The sequence below is a fragment of the Triticum dicoccoides genome, chromosome 1B, assembly GCF_002162155.2.
Source record: "Triticum dicoccoides isolate Atlit2015 ecotype Zavitan chromosome 1B, WEW_v2.0, whole genome shotgun sequence".
In the NCBI taxonomy this organism is placed as follows: domain Eukaryota; kingdom Viridiplantae; phylum Streptophyta; class Magnoliopsida; order Poales; family Poaceae; genus Triticum; species Triticum dicoccoides.
The window spans coordinates 558,615,583-558,629,145 of record NC_041381.1 but is presented as its reverse complement, the minus strand read 5'-3'; the positions used below and the strand labels follow the sequence as shown (position 1 = coordinate 558,629,145).

The 13,563-nt window shown below is 49.5% G+C and overlaps 3 protein-coding genes across 6 annotated transcripts in view; 2 read left to right on the top strand and 1 right to left on the bottom strand.

Moving 5' to 3' along the window:
* Positions 1 to 935, bottom strand: part of LOC119348722 (probable NOT transcription complex subunit VIP2) — a 9,020-nt gene extending 8,085 nt beyond the window's left edge. For all 3 annotated transcript variants that reach the window (XM_037616698.1, XM_037616701.1, XM_037616700.1), the window contains exon 1: positions 806 to 935. The gene's annotated coding sequence lies outside the window, so the exon portion shown is untranslated. The remainder of the gene's footprint in view (positions 1 to 805) is intronic.
* A 168-nt stretch (positions 936 to 1,103) lies between these two features.
* On the top strand, positions 1,104 to 4,150 carry LOC119348721 (protein KRTCAP2 homolog). 2 transcript variants are annotated; one of them, XM_037616695.1, is made up of 5 exons: positions 1,104 to 1,258; positions 1,356 to 1,511; positions 2,553 to 2,604; positions 2,682 to 2,748; positions 3,793 to 4,150. In XM_037616695.1, exons 2-5 carry the CDS (start codon positions 1,356 to 1,358, stop codon positions 3,881 to 3,883), a joined length of 366 nt encoding a protein of 121 aa, XP_037472592.1. In that variant the 5' UTR covers positions 1,104 to 1,258; the 3' UTR covers positions 3,884 to 4,150. The 2 variants fall into 2 exon arrangements, with proteins under 2 accessions (XP_037472592.1, XP_037472594.1); XM_037616697.1 differs by having other exon boundaries at positions 1,116 to 1,258; positions 1,342 to 1,511.
* A 1,428-nt stretch (positions 4,151 to 5,578) lies between these two features.
* LOC119348720 (probable leucine-rich repeat receptor-like protein kinase At5g49770) lies at positions 5,579 to 11,166 on the top strand. Its single transcript, XM_037616694.1, has 19 exons — positions 5,579 to 6,042; positions 6,150 to 6,273; positions 6,383 to 6,454; positions 6,845 to 6,919; positions 7,023 to 7,094; positions 7,209 to 7,370; positions 7,479 to 7,550; positions 7,630 to 7,701; positions 7,788 to 7,856; positions 7,934 to 8,002; positions 8,096 to 8,170; positions 8,258 to 8,329; positions 8,426 to 8,560; positions 8,646 to 9,121; positions 9,206 to 9,364; positions 9,518 to 9,657; positions 9,765 to 9,984; positions 10,106 to 10,338; positions 10,426 to 11,166. The coding sequence occupies exons 1-19, from the start codon at positions 5,952 to 5,954 to the stop codon at positions 10,930 to 10,932; spliced, it is 2,895 nt and encodes a 964-aa protein (XP_037472591.1). The 5' UTR covers positions 5,579 to 5,951; the 3' UTR covers positions 10,933 to 11,166.
* Positions 11,167 to 13,563: the final 2,397 nt, after the last annotated feature.

The following is a 13,563-nucleotide window of genomic DNA, read 5'->3' as shown; positions in this document are numbered from 1 at the left end:
GGAATCCAAGTGAAATTAGGAGCATCACATGATTTGCCTAGTTTGGTGTCAATCTTATCTCCTTGTAGAAGCTAAAAACACTTCTGCACAACTATCCAAAATCTGAAGCTACCCCTGTTTTGTATCATGTGCTAAACTATAAACCTAACTCAGTAATACCAAAACCGACGATAAAATGCTGGTCACCAGTTGGATTGTACATTGAGAGCAGAAATATTGTTCCAACTACTTCGGGGAGAAAAGTTAACACTGCGGTTATGATGCTCCCACCAGCAAAAGGTTCCGTCCAGAAGAATTTACGGCCACGGCAACAGGGCAATGCATGCCCAGCTTGCCCAAGCTAATGTGTGTCATGCGGGCGAGCTTGAATCAAGCTCGCAAGCTCCCAATCACAGCTGCAGCACAAAAACAGCTAAAAAACCTACTTGCTGAGAACCAAAGCAATCGCGAGCATACAGCCACCCGCACTCTCCAACAGATTGCTGACAAAAATCAAGCTACGCGCAAAAGCACAGAAGCAATCGGCAGCTCAGATTCCCCAGGCCCCAATCCAGGGTTGGTCCCGGCATCCGACCATCGGCACGAAAAGCGCCAGCGTCAAAATCGAATCTACTGGAATTCCAAAGCCACTCCACCCTCCAGCGAACCCACGGCCGACCGCGAGACCAAATGGCGGGGATCCAGAAGCAAGCGAGCCTGCCCCGCCCCGCCCCGCGCGCGCACGGCGGCGGCCACTCGCCGTCCTGCCCACGGGAAGGGAGGAGGGTTCTAGCAGGAGGTTCTGGAGAGGGAGAGCAGGAGAGACCTGACGAAGCGACGGCGGCCAGGCCCCGCGCGCGGATCTCTCCGCGTCGAGGCGCCGCGGCGGAGGAGGAGGACGGCGACGATGCGGGGAGCAGCAGAACGAGTGCGACCGGGGGGGAGGGGGGACGGATGGGGGAACGGAGCGGCGGACGGCGGTGCGCGTCCGCTTTCATCAGGCCCTAACCAACGGCCCATATGCGGCCCGGTAAGCAAACAAACATTCCAACCAAGCCGTCCATACGCCCGAAATGGGGCCCATCGGCCTCTGGGTCGTCGGCCCAATACGGCCTGCACCGTCGTCTCCTGGCGACGACGACTCGGCGGCGTGGTAGATCTCACCACACCACTCAGCTCGCGAGACCGGAGACGGACTGGGGGAAGAAGAAGCGGCAGCGCCAAAACCCTACTGCCCCCTCGCGCTGCCGCCTCAGATCTCCGATCCTACCCGGTCCAGGTGAGGATCTCCGTTCTCCTGATGATTTTGGTTCTTGGGTTGGGTGCGAGGTTGTTGATTTCGTTATCCGCTGGCTGTCGGAGATCTGGTGTCGCAGATGGCGAGCACGGGGCGGTCGATGCTGCTGTCGCTGCTGCTGTTCGCGGTGACGCTGTCGCTGCTGGAGATGTACCGGGGCTGGTTCGCCGCGTCCGAGCTCAAGACCATCGCCGGCGGATTCGTCAGCTCCCTCCTCTTCCTCCTCCTCCTCGCCGTGCGTCAATCCTCTCATCCCTCCCTTCCTTTCTGCTTCTTAATTAGTCGTGGTGGTGGATAAGCCCCTCTCACCTGATTGATAGTGTACTGATACTCGTAGGTTGTGGTTTTTTTCTCTCTAAAAAATGTTTAGGGTGTAGCAAATGGGCATGTGATTTGCAATGATTCTTGTATCCAGTGTAGCAACATTCAGCAGTGCAGGATAGAATTCTCGATCATGTGACGTCTGATAGCTAGTTTCTGCAGGTTTTATGTGTTCTTCAGCTTCAGTTTTGTGGACCTAGAGTAGCTTCACAAACAGAAAAATACCCTATCACATTGCTCTTCTATCTAAGATATAAATATCCCTTGATCCGAAACTTGCATTGCTCTGTTATGTAGGCTCAGTTGCCAATTACTTCCCACAATGTGAGCAATCATAAGTAGCAGCTAAGGTTGTGTTTGTCTAGTATTACCTCCGTCCCAAAATTCTTGTCTTAGATTTGTCTAGATACAGACGAGAAAGTGTTTGTCTCCAGCTGGAGCCATGAAGAGTTGACTTCTCAAATCCAACAATCTTGGAGACATAAGCTTGTTTGTTCTAATATATTAAGCTCCTGAAGTATAATTGACGTTGTGGTAAAATATTTAGGTATATAGTACTAAAAAGTTATGACCAGTGACAAGCCTTAATTGTGGTAGTTTTGTGGGTTCATGTCACTTTAAATCCGCCGAAGACACCAAAGGGGACCTTGTTTTTGTATTGGAATCCACTCTGGCTTCAACATGGCGAAGCATTTCCTAAACCCCAAAACCCCCACAGATGGCTATACATAAGTTTATCTTTTGTCAGTTTTGTTTTCTATAACGAGAAAATAGTGAAAGCAGACCCAACTAGGAAGCATGCATGCTATATACATTTGACTGACACCCTTGTATGGTTTTGTGTTCTAAATAGGAATGATGATTTCTGTAGTCGTCATTTCCTTTATGAGCAAACAACAATTATTACTTTGCTGCATAGATTTTTTTAATGTGCTAACTAGAGCAAGTTTCGCAGTTTATCGGTAATTACCAAGAAGCTAGTGGTGTTAGAACTGGGTGGGGTGCAGGTATATACTTCATTCTCATGTTTTCTCTCATTTTTGAACTTGAACCATCTGTCATCATTTCTGTTCTTTTCATGCAGTTGTTGTAGCAGAACTTGTTGCTCTTATTGTAGCTGGCACTGTCCACCGCGTTTGCATCACAACATGGTATGATTCCTTTAACATACTTCGCCAATTCTTTGTTCAAGTCGTTAATAGTTGTATGGTCCCATGATAGAACTGATAGACCTTGATGATTCCTTGTTCAGAAATGCTAATCTTAGATGTGCTAATGGAATTATGCTTATGAATTTTTTATTTCCTCGTGTTTGCAATAGTAGATGGGAATATAAGGTAACAAATACATACAAAGTTTAGTGTGCTGGTACTGTAAATAACACCTTAAGCTTTTGCATGTTGCTAAGAACTGTATTAGATTAGACAATACTCTCCGTATAACAGCATTGCCAACTGTAGGTTACCTATTGTTTGATGTTGACAGTAGTTATAGGATGCATGATTAGCAGCTGAGCAAAATCCATCTAAATTAGTGATCCTTCTATAGCCTGTCAGATTAGAACGAGTTATTGTTGCATATACATATATACTTGTATGCGACAAAAGTTCCTCAGCTAGTCGGAAAAATTCTGTCACCCAACAATCATGATTAGCTAGGAGAGGAGCTAAAGTTATTCTGAAAATATTGTAATAATCACATTTTATAGTTATGTTGGCTGAAATTATTTGCTACATTCACCATGGTGTTGACATTCTGGTGCTCACATGGTCTGATAGAGCTTATATTATTGTGGTGCATTGTGAAGATCTTAGCTGACTTAGCTTATGTTAGTCTGGTACATGATGAAGAAGCTTAGCAGCCTTAGCTTATGTATACCCTGGTCACATGACGAGGCAGCATTTTCCAAGTGTTTTGTGTGTTGGACACATAGCAATCTACCAGTAAAGGAAGCCTGGTTGGCACCAACACAATGATGCTAGTGACTATCCCCCTTGAAGGATCTAGAAAGGGCAGGGCACCATTTACAAAAACAAATATATCAAGAGTTCTGCCATTTAAGTAACTTAAGATCTGTCTTTTCCGTATTATGCTCATTTTGCTGCTTTTACCTTTTTCCGATGATTACTTGGTGCCACAGTTCCTCATGAACTATCTGACTTGCTTATTTTGTTGCTTGCTCCACGTGGCCGCAGCTTCCTGTTCTCTGCCGGGATCCTTTACGAGGTCGACAAGCTCTCCGGGATGATCCTCGCGAGGAGCGAGTCCAAGGCGAGGCGGTACTGAGGGCACAACACATGTTTTATGTAAGGTTGACCTGTTTTGTAGATGGAATCAGAAACTAATGTGCACACCCTCCTCCATCAGACTCCTCAACCCAATCAGCGTTTTCTTTTCTTGCGAGGCATATATAGAACTGGAACCCTGGGCACTCGCCCGCCGTGTTTGCTAGCTGAGACGTCACATTTTGATTTTAGTCTGAAATCACAGCCTTGTTGACCAGGTAATTATCCCTGTTAACCATCTGCCCCGGTTTGCGATTTGGATGTTTTTCGCGTCGCCGCCGCTGTGTTGCGCGTATCGAAAACGTTGCTTGCTTGGTTAGCATTGTGTATTATTTGTGGAGCATGTTTTTTAAAGGGTTTATTATGGGTTAGTCCATGCTATAATATTATTAGTAGTATGAAGCACGATGCAAGTTTACCACTATGCATGAAACTGTCAAAGGTAGAACCATCGAGGATTAATTCTCCGTGGCCTGTGCCTGCCTGCGTCCGTGGTGACGAGGGCCGACGTGCCCCCGTGCGTGGTATGCCGGGACCAGTTCCTGGCTGCCATTTTGCCGCCGCCAAGGAGGCCGGAGGCTGGAGCTGCGGAAGGCGAAGGAAGTACAGTCCGGTGGCCGGCGACCCACATCGAAGTCTCTGCGCTAGGGGAGAGAGCGAGGCCTCGACGGGGACACCGGATTTGGAGGGGATGGAGGAGCGGAGCACGCGTGCAGGCAGGCTGGCTGTTGTTCTCTGACCAGGAGCAGGTCACTGACCGGGGCTCACGTCCACTCTCCCTCAACTTGCAGGCCGTACACGCATTCATACGCCTCTCTGCCTCCTGGATGGTGAGAGAAATACATGCAATGCATATGAATACGTCGAGGATGCACATTCGATCCAGTTGCAGAGCCCGGCCTCAACTGTTCCAATCAATAAGAGACCGAGGCTTGGATATAGAAAGTCGACGTCGACGTCGCCATCAGCCACTACTACCCCGGGACCCGACGCTCGCATTAAAAATCGTCAGTCCACGAGCTAAACAACAAACATAAACACCGTACCCGGCCGGAGGACTGCCGGACGGACGATGGATAGATAGATCGATCCAGCCACCTGCCGGGCCAACCGATTGGCCCTCATCCCAGTTGCATCATGATGCATGCCCCTTCCCCTGCCGCTAGAAAGGTCGATGCCCTTTCAATTGTCAACCACCCGGGGATGTTTTCCTCGGCGTATAAACTAATCTCCACAAACACGACGCAATCAAAGGCTGGTCGTTGGATTTTTAAGCCGATGGCCGGGCGAGCACCCAGACCAGACCACTAGCTAGCCACGGATAAAAGAATGAGCAGCTAATTAAGACGACGACGGCAACGCCTACGCGCAAATCATGCAACTGCAACCGGGCGCGGAGCTGGAACTGGGTGTCCGGCGGCGATGGCTACAGGCCACCAGCAGGTCGTCGTCCCATGGCCATGGGGATCCTTCTAATTTTCCCGAGAAAACTTCTGATGGGAATTTAAAATTTGTTCTTGTCTTTAGGAGAACCGGGCCCCATTTTCATTGAGGATTTGAATATGCATAAAAAGATGGTGGAAATGCGCAGTCCGCTCTCGTCCCTCTTTCCTCCCGGCCGCTCGGCGCGGTTAGTTTGACCAACGTGGCGCAGTGCAAACCCGGCTGTCTTGTCTGAAAGCGTGCGTCTTATCAATCGCTCGCCTCGCCTCGCCTCGCCTTGCCCCCGGGTGGGTTGACCTCTTCCCTCCTCCGCGCTGCGTCGGGGAAGAAGCAAGCAGGCTGCTGGCGTTGGGTTGGTAGGATTTATACGCCCTGCCGTGCCCGCCTCCTTCCCGTCTCCGACTTTTGCCAGAGAGATAGAGAGAGAGAGAGCGCCAGAGTTTCCAGCCGACGACCAGAGGAGCCAGCCAGGTAGACGATAGGCAAAGGGCAAGAAGCGCGGCGGCGCTCTGCTCGCTCCGGCGAAAGTGCGTGCTTCCGGCCGGGCGAGGCTCCGGCAAGTGGTCGAGTCAGGCGCCCACCCTTGTCCCTGTCCCGTCCGTCGTGGACTGGCCCGTGGATAGAGAATGGACGCGGCGACGCGGCGGGCGCGGCTGCTCCTGCTGCTGGTGGCAGCCACCGTGCCGGCGGGGCTCTGCCAGACCAACCCGGACGACGGTCAGTCAGCCAAAAAGCTCCGTTCCATTTCATTTCACGCCTCTCCGCCCAACCCAGCTGAGCTGAGCTGAACTTGTTTGTTGTGTGTGGGTTTTTTGCCGGGGCAGTCGCGGCGCTCCGGGCGGTGATGGGCGCGTGGAGCAACTACCCGTCGAGCTGGAACTCCGGCGACCCCTGCGGCGCCCCGTGGGACGGGATCATGTGCGCCGGCAACGGGAGGGTCACGTCGCTGTGAGTGGAGTACAATCAAATCGATCGCGTCCCCCGGCCCGCAGCTCCTTCAACAGCCAAGTGTGTGCCTCATCTCATCATACCAATTTCCTCTGGTTTGTTTTTGCAGGCGGCTATCCAGCGTCAACATGCAGGGCACGCTCAGCGACAGCATCGGGCAGCTCAGCCAGCTCATGTTCCTGTAAGTTGTCGCCTCGCGTCGCCCACCATGAAATCGCTGCCTCCAAGCTGCCATTGTTCGGGCTATTGAACCAGTCAGAGCAGTTTTCCTTCTAGTTTATGAACTCTGCTTTCTTAAGAGAAGTCTGACCAAGTCCTGAAAAAAAATATAGAAACTGAGCAGACCAATTCAAGGTTACCATGTCTAAGTTTTGGTAGTTGGTTTTTCTTTTCAACTTTTTGATAGTTTGGCAGTGAACATGGATTAGGTAATATATTTGAAAATGAAGGAAAAGTAGAGATGCCTCAATTTAATATTGCATGGAACAAAATCTAGATGAGACTGTATGTAAAAGTTCTGAAGTCCTGCTGCTGATATGTGGACTCTCTAACACGAGCATTTGCATTGCAGTGACCTTTCGTTCAACAGTGGTCTCAGTGGTACGATCCCCGCTTCGATTGGGAACCTTGCGCAGCTTACGACACTGTAAGCGATGCATTAATTGATCATTGTTCTCAACCCTTCTGCTCCTGATGCAATAACAGTTGACCAAACAGACTTACTGAATCGCTTTCGATGTGCTTGTCAGGATCTTGGCTGGTTGCAGCTTCAGCGGGGGCATACCTAAAGAACTAGGCAACCTCCTGCAGATGACATTCCTGTAAGTAGCTAGCTTGATTCTAATGAAACTTCTCACATTCGCAAACTCCTCGTCTTATTTCTTTTGATTGGAGAGAAAAACTAACTGGTTCTGTTGAACGTTATCGATATATAGGGCACTGAATTCGAACAAGTTGACGGGCACAATACCTCCTCAGCTTGGCCTACTCTCAAAACTCTTCTGGCTAGATCTGGCAGATAATGCCATCACAGGAAGTGTCCCTATCTCAACAGGAACGACACCGGGCCTTGACCTTCTTACCAACACGAAGCACTTGTAAGTTTGATACTACTCTTTTTGTCTTGATCTATCAAGGAAGATCATCGGTTTGCAAGCACGTCTCTTCCGGTTGTTTCGTTGTTCTAAACTTTGATTGGTGGACAGCCATTTTAACAAGAACCAACTATCTGGAACGCTTACAGGCCTCTTCAAGCCTAATATGACCCTCATACACATGTAAGGGATTGCCAAACTTTCCAATTTATCTTATATCGATAAATATATCCTTCTAATATTTCTTTTCATTTTTTTTCAGATTGTTTGATAGCAATCAGTTCACAGGCCCAATTCCGCGTGAGCTTGGAAGCATTACCTCGCTCCAAGTACTGTGAGTAGCTTCAGCACAATGAAACACACATTTTCCTCAAGAGTTGTTTTTATCACAATCGTTGACACATTTCTCGTCTTCGACAGCCGACTGGATAGGAACCAATTTGCGGGAGCAGTTCCTAACATCACCAACTTGGTCAACCTAAATGAGCTGTAAGTGTCTTACAAGACTAGTCAAGATAATATTTTTTTAGACTGGAGATACCTGTTACTGAAAATGCTTTCTGCAGGAACTTGGCAAGCAACAAGCTAACTGGATCACTGCCAAATCTCAGCAGCATGAACGTGTTAAATGTTGTGTAAGAACCTAACTATAATGCTTTCATGCTGCATTGCCCAGTGATATAAAACAATCTCGGAAAATACTGACTAGTCTGTGCTTTAATAACCAGGGATTTAAGCAACAACAGCTTTACCGCGTCAGTAATCCCAGGCTGGTTCACAAATCTAACAAATATTTCTTCAATGTGAGTTATCTTAAAAGGTTGACTCTCTAAAGCAACGATTTGTTTTGATGATGTCATACTTATCATGATATTCTTGTTATCACTCAGATCGATGTCTTCTGCGAGGCTCACTGGCGAGGTCCCCCAGGAACTCTTCAATTTGCCCCAGCTGCATGAAGTGTAATTTTTCTAGCAAACTATACTCATAGTAACTTCAATAAGAAAAGAAAAATAAGTCATTCTCATGTTCACGTGTTTGTATTGATGATGGTACAGTGTAATGAGCAAAAACCAGTTGAGCGGAACACTTACGATGCCAGGCAGCATCGGCACACAACTGCAAACCGTGGATTTCCAAGAAAATGTCATAGTTGATGTCGCTGGCATTTCAAACTACAAAAAGACACTGCTGTAAGATCCTAAAATGCTGGCCATTACTTCCTTTCTGCATGCATTCACTGACATGCCTCTGTTTTTTCTCAAAATCTGCATACAGGCTTGCCCTGAATCCAGTGTGCTCCGATAAACCCACTGTAGCATTCTGCACCGTCCAGAAACCGAACGTGATAGCATACAGCACTAGCATGGCCAAATGTAACACGGCACGTGGGTGCCAAAGTGGTCAGGATCAGAACCCTGCAAACTGCGGCTGCGCCTATTCGTACAATGGCAAGATGGTCTTCAGAGCGCCGTCCTTCAAGGATGTGTCGAGCACCGCTAACTTTCAGCAACTGGAGGAAACCCTCTGGAGGCTACTGAGTCTGCGTGAAGGTGCAGTTGTCCTGAACCGTATCCACTTCAACGAGGACAACTACCTCCAAGTTCAAGTGAGTCTGTTCCCGTCAACGGGGACGCTCTTCAACGTGTCTGAAGTGAGCCGCATTGGGTTTCTTCTCAGCAACCAGACCTACAAGCCACCGCCAATATTCGGGCCTTACTTCTTCATTGCAGATCCATATGTCCCCTTTATAGGTACTTGAGTTTCCCCTATTTAAAATTCAAGATTTGAAGCAGCGTGGCGGGTGTGAAACTAACTATTTAAACATTCTGTGTCAGTTGCTGGTGGCAAAAAATCGAAGTTCAGTACAGCTGCTGTTGCTGGAATCGCAGTGGCCGGTGGGGTTCTTGTGATCGCCCTCATTTTGGTGGGACTATTCGCTTTGCGACAGAAGAGAAGGAACAAGGAACTAAAAGAACGAAGCACCGACCCTTTTGGTAAGGATAAATATACAAACTGGTCTTGCAGTTTCTGTTATTATACCAGTAGCATCACTGTTGAACAATCTGTGATGAACTGAACATCCAAAAGCAACCATGACATGGACAATCAAGGTTGAAACTGATCTGATCATTTCTCTGAAATTCCAGCTTCGTGGGGGGCGACGCAGAAAGACAGCGGAGGAGCTCCACAGCTGAAAGGAGCGAGGTTCTTCTCCTTCGAGGAGCTGAAAAGCTGCACTGACAACTTTGCAGATAGCCATGAGATAGGCGCAGGAGGCTATGGAAAGGTAACAATTGAAAACCGCATCAGCTCATTTATCCATCTTATTCCTGAAAACAGTTGAAGCACAATTTAGCCAACCGCACTGGCTTACTCACTGTGATGTGTCAATAGGTGTACAAGGGAACACTCGTGGACGGAATACGGGTGGCGATAAAGCGGGCGCAGTCCGGGTCGATGCAGGGCGCGCCAGAGTTCAAGAACGAGATCGAGCTGCTGTCCCGGGTTCACCACAGGAACCTGGTGAGCTTGATCGGCTTCTGCTTCCAGCAAGGGGAGCAGATGTTGGTTTACGAGTTCGTCGCCGGTGGGACTCTCAGAGAGAACCTTGTTGGTAAGCACATCTGAATTACTGAGTCCCAAACCTCTCCACTGACAATGCCCCTGATCTACATTTGCGTTAGTTGTTTACCATTTCGCTTGTGCTCAAAATTGATGGAACTGCACGTTTGCAGTTAGAGGGACGTACCTGGGCTGGAAGAAGAGGCTGAGGATCGCGCTCGGGTCGGCGAGGGGGCTGGCGTACCTTCACGAGCTCGCCGACCCGCCGATCATCCACCGCGACATCAAGTCCACCAACATCCTCCTCGACGAGAACCTCAAAGCCAAGGTCGCCGACTTCGGGCTCTCCAAGCTCGTCGCCGACACTGAGAAGGGCCACGTCTCCACCCAAGTCAAAGGAACACTGGTAACGATCATAACCACTGCTACATTTTTCACCTCGATCAGTTGCTCGATATGATCTGCCAATTAATCATGTGTGCATTTTTGGCAGGGATATTTGGACCCGGAGTACTACATGACGCAGCAGCTGTCGGAGAAGAGCGACGTGTACAGCTTCGGGGTGGTGATGCTGGAGCTGGTGAGCGGGAGGCAGCCGATCGAGAAGGGGAAATACGTGGTGCGGGAGGTGAGGCAGGCCATCGACCCGGCCGACCGGGACTACTATGGCCTGCGCGCCATCGTCGACCCGGCGATCCGGGAGGCCGCGCGGACGCCCGGGTTCCGGCGGTTCGTGCAGCTGGCGATGCAGTGCGTGGACGAGTCCGCGGCGGCGCGGCCGACCATGGGCACCGTCGTCAAGGAGGTGGAGGCCATGCTGCTCAACGAGCCCGACGGCGAGGGGTCCAACTCGGCCGGGTCGTCGGCCACCGAGTTCGACGGCGCGGGCAGGGGCGCGCCCTCGCACCCGTACAGCGACGTGGAGATCACCCGGTCGTCCTACGGCGGCGCCGGCGACGCGTCGGATTACATGCCCTACTTCGAGGTCAAGCCCAAATAAGAGTAGACGCATTGTACATTCATTTTGGGGTATAGAAAGTGTACATTTTTGTCCATGTTTCGATGCTTTCCGTTCCTTCTCGTGTCAGCTTGTGACGATGAATTGTACATTGATTTTTTTTTTTGTACGTGTTGCGAGTGATGTGACTTGTGATGCATTATAGTATTAGATTCTTTGTTCATTGTATGCAAGTTTGTCTCTCTTGACATTCATTGTATGCAAGTTCATTGTTTACATTTCTCGCATAAAAAAAGTTCATTGTTTACATTGTCCATGTCATGGTTTTCCGTACCAAATATGATTACTCGGAGTCACGGCCTACATGTCTTTGATGTGCACTCAGATCATCTTCAACAGGCGCATGATCTTAGCAGCGCGCTGGAAAAATCGCCCTTTTTGCGCGCGAGCAGCCGGAACGGGCACTTCAGAAAAATCTTCTGGTCCGTTCATCAACTGTTGTAGCAGTACAAGAGCATCAAAGGTAACAAATTACATTCAGGTGACATATAAATCAACACTTGGCGTCGCATTATATGACCTTCGATGCTATGCTCCGGAATCAAACCCAAATAGGGTAGTACATTTGGAGGTGTTTGGTACATTTTGGAGGTGTTTGGTACATCTTGGAGGCGTTTTATATTGGATACTTGGACAATTGTTTTTTATAAGAAAATAAAAGATTTGTCCTGTTCATTAATTAAACAGAAGACGATTGATCAATTAATTAATGAAAAATCGGGCAACTGTTACAAACATGTCCTAATAGGTGACGAAGAAACAACCCAGCAAGGCATGCAATACTTTTAAACTATTAAGCCCAACCACAAAAGCAGCTCAACACGCTACTACTTCTGAAGCCCCCCAACGTACCTCAACATCGCAAAGATACCCCCACTGAATAGTTGCAATCTGAGAAAACCCAAGCACATCGACATAGATGATGGACACTACCAGATGCACGTTGACATCCTCATAAGCTAAGAACCATCCATGAACAGCACGAGCTCTGCTTTTGCATTAAAGAAGAATAGAAGTTTTACGTAATTCAGACAAGAGTCCGGCCGATCGTCAGAACTTATTGGTTGGTGAAAGAGAAAAAAGAGGAAACAACGCCGTGTGCTTTTACGTGTCCCCAGCGCCCACCGCTCTGGTGGCCTCGTAGAATATCTTGACCTCTTCTCTTAACAGTCCAGCAAGCGCAATCAGCGTCAACTCCTTCTGCTAAAAAACCATGCGGTTTCTTTCTTTCCAAAGATTCCACACGATGTAAGCAGCTAGTGTGATTTCATCTATGTTCTTGTCCATGGTTCCACCGCATGTGCACAGCCGAGACCACCAAATCCCCAATGGAAGTTGCCGAGGAGGCCACCATGCCCATCCTGCCATTAGCTTGCTGGAACTGGAGCCATACCTCTTTCGCAAAGCAGCAAGTTAGGGTGATGTGTTCGGCCGTCTCCTTTTCTTGATCACATAGGAAACATAGGTCGTTGTGCGGCAATCCCCTTGCTTGCAGACGATCCACCGTCCAGTTTCCGTTTTGCAGCAGCAACCATAAGTAGAATTTAACTTTTCCTTCCATCTTGCCCCTCCATACGTGGGCCAGCCCAGGCTTGGTGATCCTTGCCACAAAGTGGGCGTCATAAGCAGAGACGGCAGAGTATTTCCGATTAGCAGTTAGGGTCCATAGGATCTTGTCTTTGTTGTCCGTGAGTTGAATCGATTGAAGCTCCTCCCAAAGTTGGACGGACTGATTAAGCTGCCCTTCCATTGGCATTCTTGTTGGAGAACGTAGTAATTTCAAAAAAATTTCTACGTACACGCAAGATCATGGTGATGACATAACAACGAGAGGGGAGAGTGTTGCCCACGTACCCTCGTAGACCGTAAGCGGAAGTGTTATGACAACGCGGTTGATGTAGTCGTACGTCTTCACGATCCGACCGATCCAAGCACCGAACGTACGGCACCTCCGAGTTCAGCACACGTTCAGCTCGATGACGATCCCCGGGCTCCGATCCAGCTAAGCTTCGCGGATGAGTACCGTCAGCACGACGGCGTGGTGACGATGATGATGTTCTACCGGCGCAGGGCTTCGCCTAAACTCCGCGACGATATGACCGAGGTGAAATATGGTGGAGGGGGGCACCGCACACGGCTAAGGAATGATCCGTAGATCAACTTGTGTCCTCTGGGGTGCCCCCCTGCCCCCGTATATAAAGGAGGGAGGGGGAGGTGCGGCCGGCCTCCTTGGGGTGCGCCTGGAGGAGTCCTACTCCCACCGGGAGTAGGACTCCCCCCTCTTGCCTTGGTGGAGAAGGAAAGGGGGGAGGGGAAAGAGGAAAGGGGGGCGCCGCCCCCCCCCCCTTCCTTGTCCTATTCGGACTAGGGGGGAGGGGGCGCGCGGCCTGCCCTGGCCGGCCCTCCTCTTCTCCCTCATGGCCCACTAAGGCCCATTAACCCCCGGGAGGGTTCCGGTAACCCCCCGGTGTTCCGGTAAAATCCCGATTTCACCCGGAACCTTTCCGATGTCCAAACATAGGCTTCCAATATATCAATCTTTATGTCTCGACCATTTCGAGACTCCTCGTCATGTCCGTGATCACATCCGGGACTCCGAACAAACTTCGGTAC